The sequence below is a fragment of the Hyla sarda genome, chromosome 5 (genome assembly GCF_029499605.1).
Source record: "Hyla sarda isolate aHylSar1 chromosome 5, aHylSar1.hap1, whole genome shotgun sequence".
Taxonomy (NCBI): Eukaryota; Metazoa; Chordata; class Amphibia; order Anura; family Hylidae; genus Hyla; species Hyla sarda.
The window spans coordinates 40,434,877-40,455,936 of NC_079193.1; the positions used below are offsets into that span (position 1 = coordinate 40,434,877).

Below are 21,060 nucleotides of genomic sequence, written 5' to 3' on the forward strand. Positions count from 1 at the left end.
TATTAGAGCAGTGTTTCCCAACCAGAGAGCCTCCAGCTGTTGCAAAACTAAAACTCCCAGCATGCCCGGACAGCAGGTGTTCAGTAATTTCACAGTAAGCTGCACTATATTATATTAGTATTGCAGTGTACTGTACAAGCTATTAAATGATCACACAGTAAAGTCCCCCTAGGTCAGTATTTCTCAACCAGGGTACCTCCAGCTGTTGCAAAACGAGCATGCTAGGAGTTGTAGTTTTGCAACAGCTGGAGTTACCCTGGTTGGGAAACACTGTATTAGGGACGCAAAAGAGAGAGAAAAATCCTTACCAAGTTTTTTTTTTTCATAGGTAAAAACAATTATAATTAATACATTATGTAATATTTATTATACTGTACATTATTAAGAATTGCCTTGTAAAATCCAGATCCAGTGTGTGTAAAATTGTGGATCTGGTGTGTGTGTGTGTGTGTGTGAATACAACCTAACAATAGATGTTGGAGGAGAAAAGAATAGTCAGGTATCAGATGCCAGGTATCTTAGGAGAGATCGGCTGAAAGAGGTGTCTGGCAGCGGCATACCCCCCCCCCCCCCCCCCCCCCCCTTCGCCCTATTGAAAACACACCTACGCTTTGCTGGAACAAGCAGGCAGGGATGTGGGAGGTCAGAATAGATAGATAAATGTTGGCCAAATGAGAATTCCCTTTTTTACAACTTCTAATCCATAGCAGATCTTGTAAGATCCTTAGGTAGAGGCGTAACTTGTAGCTTCTGGGCCCTGATGCAAAATCTGCATGTGCCAATTATAAAACTGTTTTTTTATGGGGCAGATTGTGCTTTGGGGCCCCCTTAGGCACCAGGGCCCCGGTGCGACTGCTACCTCTGCACCCCCATTGCTACGCCCCTGTCCTTAGGGGGTACTTTTTCTAAAAGCTGTGACAAAATGTTTGCGGAGCGAGCGGGAGTGGAACACACACATCTTGTAGCAGAGGGTGATAATGGTCAGAGATCCAGCGGGAGCGGGAGTAAGAAAACAAATCCCGCGCAGGGCTCTACCTTGGACCCCCTCAAGCACCCGGTCTGAGGAGCAACTATTACCATAGCAATTACTCCCTTGTTTCTGGGAGAAATATTTTTCACTAACATGAAGACAGGCAGGACTAAAACTATCAGCTTTTGGTGACAATATCGTCCATTCTCTGTGTGTGTTTTACTTTATGTTGATTGAACGCATTAGTTAAATCATGTGTCTCTGAGGATAAAATAAACAAACTATTTTCTAACCGTGTAACAGATGAGATGTGTTTGGCGTTGGCTTCTGTGTGGTTTTTTTAGTGCTTTTTTAATCATCAATACATCTGTCTACAGAGTTCACTTGGGGAGTCCTCAGCTATATCATACTGCACTGTGCAGACCATATGGCATTTCCTGAGATCCATGTCTGTGTTTAAGGACACAAATTTATCGTATGTTCCATATAGTTTGGTGAAGTGCACCCTGAGTCAAGTATATTAAATTGGGCACTGTCAGATACAAAAACTTTTTATTTGTTGTAGATATTGACAAAACATTCACCTTTCTAATATACTTAATAATCCATTTTTTTAATAGAAATCATGGCTTATAAAATCATGGCTTTGTCCAAGCTAAGGCACAGGCATGGACAAAGTCCAGTAAGTGAGGGTGGGTTAGCACTCCTCTGTACTCTCTCCTGTCTATAGCACTCCTCTGTTCTCTCTCCTGTCTGATAGGACTCCTCTATACTCTCTCCTGTCCTATAGGACTCCTCTGTTCTCTCTCCTGTCTAATAGGGACTCCTCTGTGCTCTCTGCTGTCTGATAGGACTCCTCTGTGCTCTCTGCTGTCCTGATAGCACTCTCTGTGATTTCTCCTGTCTGATAGGACTCCTCAGTGCTCTCTCCTGTCTGATAGCACTTCTCTGTGATCTCTCTTGTCTATAGTACCCCTCTGTGCTCTCTCCTGTCTGATAGTACTCCTCTGTGCTCTCTCCTGTCTGATAATGCTCCTCTGTGCTCTCTCCTTTGGTATAATGCTCCTCTCTGCTGTCTATAGTACTCCTCTGTCCTCTCTCCTGTCTGATAGGACTCCTCTGTACTCTCTCCTGTCTGATAGGACTCCTCTGTGATCTCTCCTGTCTGATAGGACTCCTCTCTCCTGTCTGATAGCACTTCTCCGTTTCTCCGTGCTCTCTTCTGTCTGCTAGTACTCTTCTGTGCTCTCTCCTGTCTATAGGACTCCTCTGTGCTCTCTCCTTTCTGATAGTACTCCTCTGTGATCTCTCCTGTCTGTAGGACTCCTCTGTTCTCTCTCCTGTCTGATAGTACTCCTCTGTGATCTCTCCTGTCTGATAGGACTCCTCTGTGCTCTCTCCTGTCTGATAGCACTCCTCTGTGCTCTCTCCTGTCTGATAGCACTCCTCCGTGATTTATCCTGTCTGATAGGACTCCTCTGTGCTCTCTCCTGTCTGATAGCACTTCTCCTGTGCTCTCCTCCTGTCTATAGTACCCCTCTGTGGGTCTCTCCTGTCTGATAGGACTCCTCTGTGCTATCTCCTGTCTGATAATGCTCCTCTTTGCTCTCTCCTGTCTGATAGGACTCCTCTGTGCTCTCTCCTGCCTGATAATGCTCCTCTGTGCTCTCTCCTGTGTGACAGGACTCCTCTGTGCTCTTTCCTGTCTGATAGTACCCATCTTTGCTGTCTCCTGTCTGATATTACTCCTCTGTGTCTCTCCCTGTATGATAGGACTCCTCTGTGCTCTGTCCTGTCTGATAGGACTCCTCTGTGCTCTCTCCTGTCTGATAGTACTCCTCTGTGCTCTCTCCTGTCTGATAGTACTCCTCTGTGCTGTCTCCTGTCTGATAGCACTCCTCTGTGCTCTCTCCTGTTTAATAGCACTCCTCTGTGCTCTCTACTGTTTGATAGTACTCCTCTGTGCTCTCTCCTGTCTGATAGTACTCCTCTGTGCTGTCTCCTGTCTGATAGCACTCCTCTGTACTCTCTCCTGTTTGATAGCACTCCTCTGTGCTCTCTACTCTTTGATAGTACTCCTCTGTGCTCTTTCCTGTCTGATTGCATTCCTCTGTGCTCTCTCCTGTCTGACAGGACTCCTCTTTGCTCTCTCCTGTCTGATAGGACTCCTCTGTGCTCTCTCCTGTCTGATAGCACTCCTCTGTTCTTTCTCCTGTCTGATGGCACTCCTCTGTGCTCTCTCCTGTCTGATAGGACTCCTCTGTGCTCTCTCCTGTCTGATAGGACTCATCTGTGCTCTCTCCTGTCTGATAGAACTCATCTGTGCTCTCTCCTGTCTGATAGGACTCCTCTGTGCTCTCTCCCTGTCTGATAGCACTCCTCTGTGCTCTCTCCTGTCTGATAGCACTCCTCTCTGCTCTCTCCTGTCTGATAGCACTCCTCTGTGCTCTCTCCTGTCTGATAGTACTCCTCTGTGCTGTCTCCTGTCTGATAGGACTGCTCTGTGCTCTCTCCTGTCTGATAGCACTCCTCTGTGCTCTCTCCTGTCTGATAGTACTCATCTGTGCTCTCTCCTGTCTGATAGCACTCCCTCTGTGCTTTCTCTTGTCTGATAGTAACTCCTCTGGGATCTATTCTGTCTGATAGCACTCCTCTGTGCTCTCTCTTGTCCTGATAGCACTGATCTGTGCTCTCTCCTGTCTGATAGCACTCCTCTGTGCTCTCTCCTGTCTGATAGCACTCCTCTGTGCTCTCTCCTGTCTGATAGCATGCTTCCGTTCACTCTCTATGGAAATAAAGGAAAGTACAGTGTTCAGCTCTCTTTGGCAGTCCCCATATACCAAAATGGATAAAAGTGAGAACACTTGACCAATGCCCCATTCACAATGAGAAAGTTATGATAGGTTCTAATCTTGGGATTATCCCCTTTAATACTCATTGGAGGAGATTTATCAAAACCTGTGTAGAGGAAGGTTGGTGCAGTTTCCCATGGCAACCAATCAGATCGCTTCTTTCATTTTTTGAAGAGACTTGTGAAAAAAGAAAGAAGCAATCGGATTTGTTGTCATGGGCAACTGCACCACTCTTCCTCTACACAAGTTTTGATAAATCTCCCTCATTGTATCCATCTATGCTCAACTTATTAATGTACAAATACCTTGTGGGTGGAATGTCTTTGTATTTTCTTGACTTAAGCTGTCCCCAGTTCTATTGTTCTGCAGCCTTGTTGGATTTCCTCTTATTTACCGGTATTGTTTCTCTCCATGTGGAACACCAGCTTTGGCATTATGCACTTATTTCTGATCGTACTTCCTCAGATTAGTGAAGACAAATGATGAATCTCCTGACAAGTTGGAGATACAGTAACTTCTATCATCAGATGTGTAATGATGCGGTTTATCATCAGTCCCCATGGTAAACTTCGCAATTTTAGTTTGTGAACATTTGATATAATGCGTCACACACTCAATCAATGTACATAATCTCGGTGGGTGTTTTGAAAGGGCAACTTCTATACAGATGACAGAGTTAGTAGGCTTTGTTTTGAAAATACCAGTATATTCCTACGCCCTTTATTATATATATATAAATATATATATAGTATATATATATATATATATATATATATATATATATATATATATATATATATACCGTATTTTTCGCCGTATAAGACACACTTTTTCTTCCCCAAAACCTTATACGGCGAATACACACCTATCGCGGCGGTCCCTGCGGCCATCAACGGCCGGGACCCGCTGCTAATACAGGACATCACCGATTCGCGGTGATGCCCTGTATTAACACTTCAGACGCGGTGATCAAAGCTGACCGCCACGTCTGAAGGGAAAGTGACACTAACCCGGCTGTTCAGTCGGGCTGTTCGGGACCGCCGCGATTTCACCGTGGCGGTCCTGAACAGCCCGACTGAATAGCCTGGTTAGTGCTTACAGGACACCGGGAGGGACCTTACCTGCCTCCTCGGTGTCTTCTCCGTTCAGGGATCCCCTGTATGGCCGGCGCTCTCCTTCCTCATCATCACGTCGTCGCGTACGTGCGTCGGCGTGCGTAACGACGTGATGGCGGTGACGGAGAGCAAGGATACCCGGCCGGCAGCAGAGACGTTCCGGAGCGACGGGGACAGCGATGGAGCAACATCCAGGGCAGCGGTGACGGGTCCGGAGCGGCGGGGACACGTGAGTATTACCTCCTATGCAGTGGTCTTCAACCTGCGGACCTCCAGATTTAGCAAAACTACAACTCCCAGCATGCCCGGACAGCCAACGGCTGTCCGGGCATGCTGGGAGTTGTAGTTTTGCAACATCTGGAGGTCCGCAGGTTGAAGACCACTATTGGGTTCAAAATCTTTATTTTTTTAGATTTTGCACCTATAAATTGGGTGCGTCTTATACGCCGATGCGTCCTATAGGACAGATCTGACTTGAGGCTGACAGCAGGGCGCTCAGAGTGGAGGCGACTGCCGGCAAAGTTTCACGCAGATCGTGCTTCTTCTTCCAAAACGTACACCATATAAAAAGTATTTATTTTTGATGGTGCCCATTTAAGCATTTTAAATCCATTATGCCCGATCCTTCTTTCCTGTCCAACATCTGCCATCGAGGTAGAGTTGGGATGGTTCTATTAAATAAATAATAATAAAAAATTTGGCTGATCCATGTTCCCTACAGGTTAAGTAACATTTATGATCTGAACTGTCCTAGGAAATCTTATTCATTTTATACCCTTCTTAGTTGTGCTCATATATTTCAAATTTTAATTAGCAATTATTTTATGTGCAATTTGCATTTCTTTATTTTTATAGTATAGTTTTATATTCAATTCTCATTTTAGCAAGATTTTTGCTTCAGCTTTTACTGATAAGAAAATGTAATAGGAGCTTGTAATGAAAGTATTATTTAGAGATGAGCGAACTTACAGTAAATTCGATTCGTCACAAACTTCTCGGCTCGGCAGTTAATGACTTTTCCTGCGTAAATTATTTCAGCCTTCAGGTGCTCCGGTGGGCTGGAAAAGGTGGATACATTCCTAGGAAAGAGTCTCCTAGGACTGTATCCACCTTTTCCAGCCCACCGGAGCACCTGAAAGCTGAACTAATTTATGCAGGAAAAGTTATCAACTGCCGAGCCGAGAAGTTCGTGACGAATCGAATTTACTGTAAGTTCGCTCATCTCTAGTATTATTCTTCCAATAACTTGCATCATGTGGAATATGACAACAGAAGGCTGAGAATGATCTTGAAGTGATATTGTTTCTTGTGAAAGAAATCAATTCAGATTAAGTTATAATAAGAATTGTCACATTTTTGTGATGATGTTGATAATAATAATAAAAAAATAAAAATAATAATAATTATTGTTGTTATTATCATTATTATTATAAAAAATTTTTTGGGTGGACTGTACCCCAAGATACTGCCATATCGGGTCAATGCACAGGGAGACAGAAGCAAGCTTTGATATCAGCCCCCGATCTCAAAAATCCATTTAATATATGGTCCCTAGATAGGGAACGTATCAGATATTAAAGGGGTACTCCGGTGGGAAACTTTTTTTTTTTAAATCAACTGGTGCCAGAAAGATAAATTGATTTGTAAATTACTTATATTAAAAAAAATATTAATCCTTCCAGTACTTATTAGCTGTTGAATACTACAAAGGAAATTATTTTCTTTTTGGAACACAGAGCTCTCTGCTGAAATCACGAGCAAAGTGCTCTCTGCTGACATTTCTGTCCATTTTAAGAACTGTCCAGAGTAGGAGAAAATCCCCATAGCAAACATAGGCTGTTCTGGACAGTTCCTAAAATAAACAGAGATGTCAGCAGAGAGCACTGTGCTCATGTTGTCAGCAGAGAGCTCTGTGTTCCAAAAAGAAAATGATTTCCTCTGTAGTATTCAGCAGCTAAAAAGTACTGGAAGCATTAAGATTTTTTAATAGAAGTCATTTACAAATCTGTTTAACTTTCTGGCACCAGTTGATTTAAAAAAATAAAATAAAGTTTTCCACGGAAGTACCCCTTTAATCTGAAAATAACAGATACTACACTTGATTTTAGCCAAAAGGCCTAGAAGCGATCATTATTATTATCATCATTATTAACATTATTATTATTATTGTTGATTGTTGTTGATATTATCATTATTATCATCATTATTATTATTGTTGATTGTTGTTGATATTATCATTATTATCATCATTATTATTATTATTAACATTATCATTATTATTATTGTTGATTGTTGTTATCATCTTTATTATTATTATTACTATGCTGTCAAATTTTTTGAGTGACCTCAATGTCTACCTAGGGCAGTGATCTCCAAACTGTGGACCTCCAGCTGCTGCAAAACTACAACTCCCAGCATGCCTGGACAGTGCCACAATGCCACCAAAGATCTGCTGCTATATTCTGGAAATTGCGCGCTTAAAGTGGGCCCTGTCGGCTCAATTTGCATGTTCATGTTCTCTGACTCCACGTCCTAGTGATGTGGAGTCGCTGTTCACGTGAGCGCTCACTCGACGCATGCGTACACGTGATGAGCGACTTCACGTAACTAGGACGTGGAGTCACAGAACATGAATATGCAAATTAAGCTGACAGGGCCTGCCTTCAGCATGCAATTCCTGGAATATAGCAGCAGATCTTCGGTGGGACATACCTCCAGACCTAAGGTACATATTTTAGTATGTGACCCCTCACCGGACTCCTATTCACCCACACTATAACCCAGTGTATTGGGTTTAGTGTGGTTGAACAGGCTAACAGTTTTCTTTTTAGGGAACTCTGGTGGAAAACAAAAATTCAAATCAACTGGTGAAAGGAAGTTGTAAATAACCTCTATTTAAGAATCTTAATCCTTCCGGTACTTATCAGCTGCTGTGTGCTCCAGACGAAGTTGTGTAGTTCTTTCCAGTCTGACCACAGTGCTCTCTGCTGAAATCTCTGTCTTTGTCAGGAACTGTCCTAAGCAGGAAAGGTTTGCTATGGGGATTTGTTTCTACTCTGGACACTTCCTTATATGAACAGAGGAGGCAGCAGAGAGCACTGTAGTCAGACTGGAAAGAACTACACAATTTCCTCTGGAGCATACAGCAGCTGATAAGTACTGGAAGGATTAAGATTCTTAATTAGAAGTAATTTATAAATCTGTATACATTTCTGGCACCAGTTGATTTGAATTTTTCTTTACCCTTCAGAGTACCCCTTTAATTCTGTGATTTGACCATAAATAGTGTCAGTCAAAAGCTTACACTCTTGGTTGGACATTGCTGGTTCCTGCATGCTGCCACTATGGTATTCGTCTTAAAGGAACGCTATATTATATACCATTAGGTTTCCATTAAAGTTCCTATATTTTTATTTTGCAGGGGAGTACTCAAAGTGGATGTCAATCTTCAGAAAACAGACATCGATCAATGCTCAAATGATGGATGGTTTTCTGGCACCCACAGATGTCAACACAACAGTTCAAAGGTAAGAAAACATTTTACTATGGCTGTTTGGTTTTTCTGGAACCCTCATACAAATGAATGGAGAGAACCATACACATTTGTTAGCAACTTTCCATTCACTCCCCACCTAGATGTAGTGTGTGTGGGGGGGGGGGGGGGGGGGGGGGGAGAGGGTACACCTCACCAATCCGGTTGAGGTCATAGATGTCTGTGTTGGGAATACACTATTAAAGAGTACCTGTCACCAAACTAAACTTTTAATATATTGTTCCTTATGTAATTATAAGACACTTTTCTGTTTACTTGCTGTTAAAATTCTAAACCTTTATATGTTTTTAATGTGATTGAAAAAACAGCCACTAGGTGGCTCTGTTCTGTTCCCTGCACAAGTCAAACAGTTAGTTTGGTCTCCATCCGGACTTGCAGAAGTCCAAACTCAGGAAGTGCATGCGGGGCATGGTGAAGCACAGCTCTCACATTTAAGGGCAGGAGGGGTGTTAGGAGTAATTAGGGAATAAAATCTGAGTTAGTTTAGAAAATATGGTTTGATGACAGGTACATTTTAAGAAGTGATATGCCGTTACTTTCTGATAGATTACAGCCAAAATGCAACTCCTAGAATTAAAGTGTATGTATCATATCACAGAAAAAAAGGCTTTTATATGTTACTCACTAGGTTATTCAGATTCTGTGTGTAGCTTTTGTATTTGTGTCACAAATCCCTCCGTTCTGCCGCTCACTCATTCTGACATCCACTACTCAGTAAGGGGCATGTCCGAGTAAGCCAACGCTCACTTACCATGCATTCACTTTCATCCTGAGTCTGCTGTGCTAGGTCTCTTTATCCAATCACTGCAGGCTGCTCTTTAACCCCCTCCTCTCCGTTTTCACGATGCAGTCTGATAGGACAGGAGTGAGCACAGAGGAGTGCTAGTCCTTTCCTTACCTTCTGAACCTTGTCCCTGCCTGTGCGTCAGCTGGGACAAGGATGACGCTACAGCCAGACAGGATTATGTTCTAGATGGTATGGGGACCCCTAGTGGTCTTTTTTATAAACCATGATTTCTATAAAAAGGAGATATAAATTTTCTAATGGAGTATATTAGAAAGGTCTAGTAAAATGGGCTGTGTTGCATTTCTCATTATAGCAGGTGGATGAAAGTGGCTCTGTCCAAGATATACCGTATTTATCGGCGTATAACACACACTTTTTAGGCAAAAATTTTTAGCCTAAAGTCTATGTGCGTGTTATACGCCGATACACCCCCAGGAAAGGCAGGGGGAGAGAGGCTGTCGCTGCCCGCTTCTCTCCCCCTGCCTTTCCTGGGGTCTAGAGCCCTGCTGCCGGCCCTTCTCTCCCCCTGGCTATCGGCGCCGCTGCCCGTTCGGTCCCCCGGGAAGCGGCGCCGACAGCCAGGGGGAGAGAAGGGGCAGCGGCACCCATTGCCGGCACCGCTGCCCCATTGCCTCCCCCCATCCCCGGTTGCATAATTACCTGTTGCTGGGGTCGGGTCTGGGCTGCTTCAGGCCTCTGGTGTGCATCCCCTGCGTCGTTGCTATGCGCTGCATGGCGCGGCGCATGACGTCAGTGCGCCACGCCGTGCAGTGCATAGCAACACACACACCCTCATTTTACCATGGATATTTGGGTAAAAAACTTTTTTACCCAAATATCCTTGGTAAAATGAGGGTGCGTGTTATAGGCCGGTGCGTGGTATACCCCGATAAATACGGTATCTGGATTCTGGGGCTCGTGAGAGTCCTAGTAGTTGGACCTACATTGATGAAGAAGTGTTAGTAATATGCCATTAGTTTTAATGGTGGCAAAACCCTCTTAATATAAGGTCTGTGTGATCGCAGCCCTTACATTAAGAGGGTTTTGCCACCATTAAAAGTGCAACACAGCCCAAGCTGTTGTAAAGAATCATTACGGTAAATGCAGGAATAGCGTTCGGCACAGCACTGCTTATTGTGGCTTTTAGCAAGTTCATATGCACCTGTGTTGAAGGTAGCAACTGCAGTGAATCCGACCTGGGGTGCTCAATTTATTTGAAAACAGTCCATATGAATGCAGCAATGAAAGAAGGTAAATGGCACTCACCAGTGTCGTAGTATAACAAACTTGTTTTATTCCATAAAGTGCAGCATAAAAACAGACAAGGCAAGGGAGGACTTGGACGCCGTCCACGTAGCGGTGATAGCTATTTCGTGTGCGAGGCACACTTCCTCAGACCACTCCCCTCGTCCAAGTCCTCCCTTGCCTTGTCTGTTTTTATGCTGCACTTTATGGAATAAAACAAGTTTGTTATACTACGACACTGGTGAGTGCCATTTACCTTCTTTCATTGCTGTTGTAAAGAATCATTTGGCAGCAGTTTACCCCTCTCCTCCCCAAAGATGACACATAAACATTCCTCTGTGCTGAACAGTTATGTGTATGGGGAGGTCGAGAGACATGTATGGGCACAGAAACTGAAGCTATAAAGAAAACAAGAGGAAAGAGGATGAAATTGGTATTATGTTACAGTATTTCTCCCTGTGTAAGTTTGCATGCTGTGAGAGGGGAGAGGGAGGAGCAGGGGGAGGAAGGTGATTGGTCAGAGTGTACAGAAGCACAGTTTTAGAGAAATAATTTACATAAATTATTCCATGGGGAGAAAAAGGCAAAAAATATAAAAAAATACACACAACATATCTGCCTACTTTGCATCTAATATAACTCTGCAGCCTCTTTTATAATAGCAAGTACTTATTTTGTAAATGCTAAAATGCTATATGCTAATTTCTCTACAAAAAATTTTTCTAGATTTTTTTTTAGATTTCTCTACCTAAGACAGAACCTAAATAAGCCTCACTCTACACAATTATACAAAGTGCAGTGCTTTGACTGTGGTGAGACAATTCTAGTTGTGAATGGCTGTGATAAACGTCGGTGGAGTCAGTATGCCTCGGCCTGGTGCTTTTCTACAGGCTTAAAATAAATCTTGTTCAAGACATCTGACCTATTTTATCCATTTTATAATCGTTGTCTGGTATTTCTTGAGGAAATACAAGAAAACACATAAAACCAAAATATAGAAGAATACCTGTAGTTGTGCAGACTGGTTCACCAGGGGAACCTTAGGAAGTCCCAAGCACTGAAATAATAATAGCATCCAATGGTTAAACAGGAAACAACACCACATAGAGATGACTTTGGTGCCAGGTGATTCGCAAATACCCTATTAGACCTTATTGATGGTCTGTCCTGTGTGTGCACAAAAGGGGCATTGAAGGAGTTAAAGGGGTTATCCAGAAAAAAACTCTTTTTTATATATCAACTGGCTCCAGACAGTTAAACAGATTTGTAAATTACTTCTATTAAAAAAATCTTCATCCTTCTGAAGTTGAGTTGTTCTTTTCTGTCTAAGTGCTCTCTGATGACACGTGTCTCGGGAACCGCCCAGTTTAGAAGCAAATCCCCATAGCAAACCTATTCTACTCTGTGCAGTTCCCGAGACAGACAGAGATGTCAGTAGAGAGAAATGTTGCCAGACAGAAAACAACAACTCAACTTCAGCAGCTGATAATTATTGAAAGGATTAAGATTTCTTAATAGAAGTAATTTACAAATCTGTTTAACTTTCTGGAGCCAGTTGATATGAAATTTCTTTTTTTTTTTTTTTTCCTGGAATACCCCTTTAATGATTGAAATAATGACTGGGCTGACAGTTCCTGAAAGGTGTCTAGTTATAAAGTGATAGAGGTGCAGGCAGATTTTCACTGTCCCCCAGCTTTCCCAGGCTCCTAAACATCTGCTTAGTGCTGCAACCAACATGGCCGCCATTACAGGGACTGCCATGTAAGTGCTGAAGTGTGCCTGTGCATAAAATGACACAGCTATAAGAAGATATGCCATTCAAGAGCCTGGAAAAGCTAAGTGATCTTACCTAGCTTTTCCATGCTCTTGAATGGCATATCTATATACTTTATGCCCAGGCACACTTCAGCAATCATATAACAGTCCCTGTAATCGTGGCCAAGTTGGTTGCCGCACTAAGCAGATGTGCCACTTAGGACCCTGGGAATGCTGTCAGCACATTTTTAGGAACTGTCAGCATTTAAAAAAAATAATAATAATATTCGTCATTATTTAGCTAATTAACCCCTTCAAGGCCTAGAGCTTGGAATAATAGCAGACCCTGTAATGAGAACTAATATGGCTTCCAACCGCATTCTTTACCTTTTTTTCCCTAAGGGACAGCAATAATCCTATAGACTTGAGGCCCTCACATAAATCACTGCACACCTGAGAACTACCTTAGAATCTGGTGTGGACTCAAACAGTGCTGACCCTGCCTCAATGAGACAGTCCGCCGCACCTGCACAGACAACATTCACCAGGGCCGGACTGGGACCAAAAATAGGCCCGGGCATTTTAGAATAAGCAGCCTATTGTTTTGTGGCAGTCCAAATGCTTGGACCCCCACTGATTACCTAATTTCAAGTGACTCTTCAGCTGTTGCAAAGCTAGAATTCCCATCATGCCTGGAGAGCCTCAGGTATTATGGGAGGTGTAGTTTTGCAACAGCTGAAGAGCCACAGATTGGGGTACAGCATCACCCATCATCACTGCAGAACTAACAAGTGACTACAGCTCTGATGGGACAGTCAGGAGAACACACAATGATATCAGTGACCAGAGTGACGTCTTCTCTGTTGGTCCAGGCACCAAGTCTTCTTCCAGCAACATCTTCTCTGCAGAGTCTGATGCTTGGACATCATTGGCTCCTCACTTTGTCAGCAGGTCCTCATCCTCTATATGAAAAAATAAATCATTATAACGCTGCCAGACACTGTGCCACCAGAATATATTCCTTACACACATTGTACCCTTAATAATAATACTGCCGCACATTGTGTCTTCTCAGTTTGGCTAAATTCTATCCCTGCACTGTCCTCCTTCATCTCCCTCCTTCAGACCCCTCTTGCCTCGTTCATCCTCCTCCTCCAGACCCCTCTTTCCCCTTCTCCACTAGACCCCTCATTCCTCCTCCATCCTCCTCCAGACCCCTCATTCCTCCTCCATCCTCCTTCAGACCCCTCTGTCCTCCTCCAGACCCCACTGTCCTCCTCCAGACCGCTCTGTCCTCCTCCAGACCGCTCTGTCCACCTCCATCTTCCTCCACCTCCAGACCCCTCAGTCCTCCTCCAGACCCCTCTGTCCTCCTCCAGACCCCTCTGTTCTCCTCCATCCTCCTCCTCCAGACCCCTCTGTCCTCCTCCATCCTCCAGACCCCTCTTTCCTCCTCCATCCTCCTTCAGGCCCCTCTGTCCTCCTCCAGACCCCACTGTCCTCCTCCAGACCCCTCTGTCCTCCTCCAGACCGCTCTGTCCACCTCCATCTTCCTCCACCTCCAGACCCCTCTGTCCTCCTCCATCTTCCTCCTCCTCCAGACCCCTCTGTCCTCCTCCATCCTCCTCCTCCAGACCCCTCTGTCCTCCTCCATCCTCCAGACCCCTCTTTCCTCCTCCTCCAGACCCCTCTGTCCTCCTCCAGACCCCTCTGTCCTCCTCTATCCTCCTCCAGACTCCTCTGTCCTCCTCCATCCTCCTAAAGACACCTCTGTCCTTCTCCCACTTCCTCCACCTATAGACCCCTCTGTCCACCTCCATCTTCCTCCTCCTCCAGACCCCTCTGTCCTCCTCCAGACCCCTCAGTCCTCCTCCAATCTCCTCCAGACCCCTCTCTCCTCCTCCTCCTCCAGACCCCTCAGTCCTCCTCCATTCTCCTCCAGACCCCTCTCTCCTCCTCCTCCTCCTCCAGACCCCTCTGTCCTCCTCCTGCAGACCACTCTTTCCTTCTCCATCCTCCACCTCCAGACCCCTCTGTCCTCCTCTATCCACCTCCTCCAGACCCCTCTGTCCTCCTCTATCCTCCTCCTCCAGACCCCTCTGTCTTCCTCCATCCTCCTCCTCCAGACCCCTCTGTCCTCCTTCATCCTCCTCTAGACCCATCTGTCCTACTCCAACCCCCTCCAGACCCCTCTGTCCTCCTCCAAACCGCTCTGTCCTCCTCCATCCTCCTCCAGACCCTTCATTCCTCCTCCATCCTCCTTCAGACCTTTCTGTCCTCCTCCAGACCCCACTGTCCTTCTCCAGACTCCTCTGTCCTCCTCCAGACCGCTCTGTCCACCTCCATCTTCCTCCACCTCCAGACCCCTCAGTCCTCCTCCAGACCCCTTCGTCCTCCTCCATCCTTCTCCTCCAGACCCCTCTGTCCTCCTCCATCCTCCTCCTCCAGACCCCTCTTTCCCCTTTTCACCCAGACCTCTCTGTCCTCCTCCATCTTCCTCCTCCTCCAGACCCCTCTGTCCTCCTCCATCCTCCTCCTCCAGACCCCTCTGTCCTCCTTCATCCTCCAGACCCCTCTTTCCTCCTCCTCCAGACCCCTCTGTCTTCCTCCAGACCCATCTGTCCTCCTCTATCCTCCTCCAGGTACTACTCACATATGTCACCCGCAAGCGCTGCCCTCCTCCTCTTTGTTGGGGGCCGCTGGCGATGAAACTCCATACTGTATGCCAGTGGTCTCCAACCTGCGGACCTCCAGATGTTGCAATTCTACAGCTCCCAGCATGCCCCGACAGCGTTGGCTGTCCGGGCATGCTGGGAGTTGTAGTTTTGCAGCAGCAGGAGGTCCGCAGGTTTGAGACCACTGCTGTACGCTGTATCCCTATGCCCGGGCTGCAAAAGATAAAGAAAATAAACTTTAACTTACCTACGTCGGCCTTACGCTGGGGACTGGAACGTCTGAGAGCTGTCAGCCTATCACTGGCCGCAGCGAAGTCCCGCCCCGGCCAGTGATAGGCTGAGCCCACTGTCATGTAAGGATCTCTGGACGGCTTCTTACATGACAGAGGGCTCAGCCTATCACCGGCCGGGGCGGGACATCGCTCCGGGAGGTGAAGGGCTGACGGCTGTCCGACGTTCCAGTCCCCAGCGTGAGGCTGACGTAGGTAAGTTAAAGTTTATTTTCTTTATCTTTTGCAGCCCGGGCATAGGGATACACCATACAGCAGTGGTCTCAAACCTGCGGACCTCCAGCTGTTGCAAAACTACAACTCCCAGCATGCTTTGGTTGTCCGGGCATGCTGGGAGTTGTAGTTTTTCAACATCTGGAGGTCCACAGGTTGGAGACCACTGGCGTACAGTAAAGAGTTCCAGCGCCGGTGTCGGCCCGCAACAAAGAGGAGGAGGGCAGTGCTTGACATATGTAAGTAGTACCGCGTTGGGCTGATAATAAATTGGGGGGGAGAAGAACAGCGCAGGCGGGTAACATGATTTGGTGGGGGGGGAAGCAGAAGAGCGCTCGTGGGTCACATGATTTGGGCGAGGGGGGGTGAAAGAAATGCCGTTATATACCGTGGAACCGCCATAAGTTAAAAAATACCGTGATACACATTTTTGGGCATACCGCCCAGCTCTATTACAAGCACTGTTTTCCTTGGAAGAGCTGGAGGTAACTTTCTTTTTTCCTTTATTCTGATACATAATATATATATATATATATATATATATATATATATACACACATCATACATCCATACACACATCATACATACATAACACACACATATATATATATATATACACACATCATACATACATAATACATAAATGCAAACATCATACATACCAAATGCATACATACACACACATCATACATATATAATACATCATGCATACATAATATATACATACATAATACATATGTAATACACATCATACATACATCCAACCCCTCTTCCTTTCCCCTTCCCCTCTGAGTCACCTTACCGCACACTCTCCTGACCTGCTTTGCACCGGCCTCCACTTCTTCCTCATGCCGAGGTATGGCCATTCGGCGCCAAGAGTTATTGGCAGGGCCATCTCAGGGGGTGGAAGCAGACGTGCAGATGTGCGCACCCGCGCGGGGCACGTCCATTCCCAGCAGCCGCTGCGTCTGCCGTTAGCGAAGCATTGTGCGGGCTGGGGATGGTGTAAAGTGCGGCCGGAGGAAGGGGGAAGTGTGTGCGGTCGGAGAAGCAGGGCAGGGCGGCCGGAGAAGGGGCGCAGAGCAGACGGAAAAGGGGGGCAGAGCAGCCGGAGCGGCACACAAAAAATAGAGTTAAACATTGCTCCGAGACAGACGGCCAACTGGACGGCCCAGCCCACCGGGCGAATGCCCCGTGTGCCCAATGGCCAGTCCGGGCCTGACGTTCACTAACAATGGGGGCAGAAGAGTTAGTGACATCAATGCACAGCCAAGTGAGTACAGGGACACCACACCGACGGCCATAATCTGTATACATTTACAGGGCTGCCAACGCCCCCTCTGCTCGATATCCGCAGGGATAATTAAACAACAAAAAAACTATAATTTTATGAATAATAACAATATTAATAATATTAGTAATAATAATCATGAAAATAATATTATGAATAATAATAATTAAGGAAAATGATAATGTAAAAAAATATTAATAGTAGTAATAATAATCATGAAAATAATATTATGAATAATAATCATTTAGCCAAATTATAATGTAAATAAATAGAATAATAATATTAGTAATAATAATCATGAAAATAATATTATGAATAATAATAATTAAGAAAAATTATAATGTTAATAAATAATAATAATATTGTCATAATAATCATGAAAATTATATTATGAATAATTAAGAAAAATTATAATATTCATAAATAATAATAAAAATTAACTAGTATTATTATTGTTTTATTTATTTTTTAATAAAAACAAAAAAACTACAATAAATTCTCATTCGGACAGATGACCCTTGTGGCAGGGCACTTGAAGGTGGTTTCATACATTTATTTTTTTTAATCTTGCCCTAAGGTTAAGGAACAATAAAACAACATGTCATAACATTATGGATATGCCTCTACTAGAAATGGACATCTCCAAGAGAAGTGTTTCCCAGCCAGGGGGGCCTCCAGCTGTTGCAAAACTACAACTCCCAGCATGCCCGGACAGCCTTTGGCTGTCCGGGCATGCTGGGAGTTGTAGTTTTACAACAGCTGGAGGTACCCCGGTTGGAAAACACTGTCCTAGATTATATTGAGATCGGTTCAGATTCCCCTATTATGATATGTCTGTAGTATCATTATGTGAATAAATGAGTCTAAGTAAAGTAAAATCCTTCTGCTTATGACTATGCTGCCTTGACTGCTGGGATGTTGCGTTTCAAGACGAGCCGCTAGTCAACATCATCTTGTATAACAAGGCAAATATCAATATTGCTCGGCTACGTAAGTCGTATCTAACCAAGGCTATGGAGTCATTTTTACCTGGGACATGTTGCCATGGAAACACGTTTTCTCATGCTATAGGGGAAAAAAAAAACATCATAATATGCGGAATTGTCTGCTCATTCAGCAAAATAAGGTCAGAATCCAATGAAGAATTAAGCTTGACTGAATTAATGGAATGACTCATGAAACATGGGAGGGAAATAAATAGCAGCTATCTATCATTCCTTCCCATGACAACAATGCCTGTCGTATGGAAATCCATCATTGGGACAAAAAATTAATAAATCTATTATCCTGATGGTTTGATCACGTAACAGGTTTATTGTGCACAATAGAAACAAAAATGCACCAAAAGGTCTTTCTGAAAACATTATAATGGGCAACGAAATCCATAAATTGAAGTTATCCACATGCAAACGGTCAATGTGGACCCTCATAGCTTCAAAAACCCCATCAGGTGGAGAGGGTAGGTTTACGCTGGTGACTAGCCCTTGGCTGCCTGGGCATACTGGGAGTTGTAGTTTTGCAACAGCTGGAGGATAACTGGTTGGAAGACGCTGACTCATGCCGTTTCTGTGCGGAACGTCTGCCCGGAAAAACACGAGCAGACATTCCGCACATTTGAATGATTGGGAATTGCCCCATCTCAAAAACGGCAATGCATTTCCGGGTGGAACCTGTAGAAAGAATAGACATGTCTAACGTCTGCCGCAGAAATTCCACCTTGCTCAAAGTGCAGCAAAATCCCATTAAAATGAACGGGACTCTGCTGCAGTGGAATTTGCGACAGAATATTCCAGCTGAATTTCACTCAGAATTACGTCATGTGAACATAGCCTTGGCCTGACTACAGGCATCCCTCAACTCTCAGACTACCTCTTCATCCATATTACCATTGGGAAGAAGCTCCTCCGACTCTATATATTAGCCCTAATTTACTATTGTAAACCTGACTTGTTTTGTCAGGTTGTATGCCAGATTCTGGCGCATTGCACCAGAAATTCTGTCTCCGCCAACTCTAGACCAGACCAACTCTCCGTTTTACTGAGAGAACCCAAAAAAGGGGCATGATCACCAGGAAAAGGGAGCTTAGTTTGTAAAAAAAAAAAGGGGTTGTGTCCCCGACATTTTTGAAAAATTACTAAACATATTTACTAAGGTTTCCACATAAAATGTGGTGGAATTGAGCTGAGGAAACCCTCACAGATCAGAGCATGTGTAAAAAGGAAAAAAATGTAGGCAAACGTTTAAAATGTAGGGAAACCTTAGTAAATACCATGGAAAAAAATTGTTGGGAAAAAACTCACAAAGAAAACTACACTCCACTCTTACTAAATCAGGGCCATTATCTCAGACCCATAGTGTGGAATTTGTCAAAAATTTTTGTGTAGATTTTGGCAAAAATCTGTAACAAATTTTTGAGCAATTGTTTATTTGTGCAAAAATTTGCAACTCATCGGGCCTCATTTACTAAGGCTGCTTTCACACTATAAAATTCATCCGTTTTAAAGATCCATCTGATGTTCCGTCATAAAAACCCTGCAAATCGGCCATTAAACGGGCGTTAGAAAATCCCATTATAGTCTGATGTTGTGCAACAGAATATCCAACAAAAATCCAAAAAAGCCTACTAACTCTTCACTTTACTCAGAAAACCTTACAAAAGGGAATGGGAATTAGGAAAAAGGGCATGTGACCAAAAAACATAACATTTTTTTTTTTTTTTTTTTTTTTTAAAGAAAACTACAAATTTACTAATGTTTCCACATAAAATGTGGTGAATTTGAGGTCTGGAAAACTCAACAGCTAAGAGCAAATAAAAAAAAAAAAAAGCAAAACGTAGGGAAAATCGCCAAATACAAGATACAATAGTAAATATCATGGAAAAATGCCTGTCTGAAACAAAAACCTACAAAGAAATCTACACTCCACTGTTAGTAAATGAGGGCCATTCTGTGTTTTGTGCAAACATTGTCCCCTTTTTTACGCAAGTTTTCTGATGACAGCAATAATAAATTCCCACCATAGTTGTATCAATGTCAGAAACAATAATACAAAATTAGATGACAGGACGGATAGTAGTAGTCTACAGGATGGTTTATGTAGAGTCCAAAGACAACCTATAGGACTAGATATGAGACTAGACACTGTCTAATGGGAAACATGGCCAGAGAACTCTATAAGCATTACCCTGAAATCCCGGGCACTTTTCAAGTAGAAATAATTCACAGTCACGTAGGGGAGGGACAAATGCAGCCCTGAACTGCCCAGAACTCCTGTGACTACCTACTTGACCGTTCACCCTAGACGACAGACCCCTCAACTAGGTGACGGTCCCTGCTCTAAATAAGAGAATGGGCTAAAAAATGGTCAACAGAAATAGGCAAAAATAATACACAAAAGTAGTCAGAAAACAGTCCAAACAATTAGCAAAGGGTTCAACCAGGATTTCAGCCAGGTAAAAATTACGGGAGCAAAGAGTAGTCATGAGAACAAGTCAGAAATCAGAAGTGCAGCTATAGAATGTAGGAAAAGAGACAGTACAACGTGCAACCTCAATCACAATAGCTTGGGTTTAAATAGAAGGCCTATGAAAAGCCGGTTGCTCAATAAAGTGCTCTGAACAGTGGCATGGCTATGTCAATGAGCAAGACCGTGGCTGAGAAACAGGAGAGATGGAGCCACCACCGGAGTGGGTGGCGAGTGTCTTCATCACAATCACTTTCTTTTACCAGATACTGAACTGCACAACATGGCACAGACCTGAAAGCCAGTAAGTGGGTGCTAAAAAATCAAAAGTAAGCAAAGTAACACCGTAAAGCCAGACCAAAGCAAACATAAAAAGCATGGATCCATTACTCTGGCTAACAGCAGTTGGGTCTACATTAAAAAACCGAAGAACGTGGCATTGTAGGAATTCTCCTGCTATGTCTAAAAAGCCACATCCCATTTTCTTTTTACTTCAGTTTGTAAATCCTTGTTTATTTCTTTTTTTCAGTAGATGTTTTTGTAGTCTTTATCCAGTACGGATTGGGTGCCCATTAACTGTATGTCCCTACATGCTATTCAGAACTAGATAGATGCCTTCAGGATCAATACAGTAAAGTAATTGATGCAAATGTGTTAATCAGCCCTTATAGAGGAATAGTACAGGACAGAATAAGACAGAAGATCAAAGAATCCCAGTATAACCTCTCCAAATGACCATGGAGGGGAATCTACTAATCAATTGACAACAGTTTTTCGCAAAAAATGAGGCCCACATCTTGGCTCACACTTGTTATACTATACAAAACTTGCAGCTTCATTCATTCATTCATT

General features: G+C 43.9%; 1 protein-coding gene and 1 pseudogene across 2 annotated transcripts in view; one reads left to right on the forward strand and one right to left on the reverse strand.

The window, feature by feature from the left end:
* GPR158 (G protein-coupled receptor 158) overlaps positions 1-21,060 on the forward strand; it is a 308,847-nt gene that overhangs the window by 43,671 nt on the left and 244,116 nt on the right. For both annotated transcript variants that reach the window (XM_056519337.1, XM_056519338.1), the window contains exon 2: positions 8,359-8,464. In XM_056519337.1, the coding sequence (XP_056375312.1) occupies positions 8,359-8,464 (106 nt within the window). The remainder of the gene's footprint in view (positions 1-8,358; positions 8,465-21,060) is intronic.
* On the reverse strand, positions 6,963-7,065 carry LOC130274656 (U2 spliceosomal RNA; annotated as a pseudogene).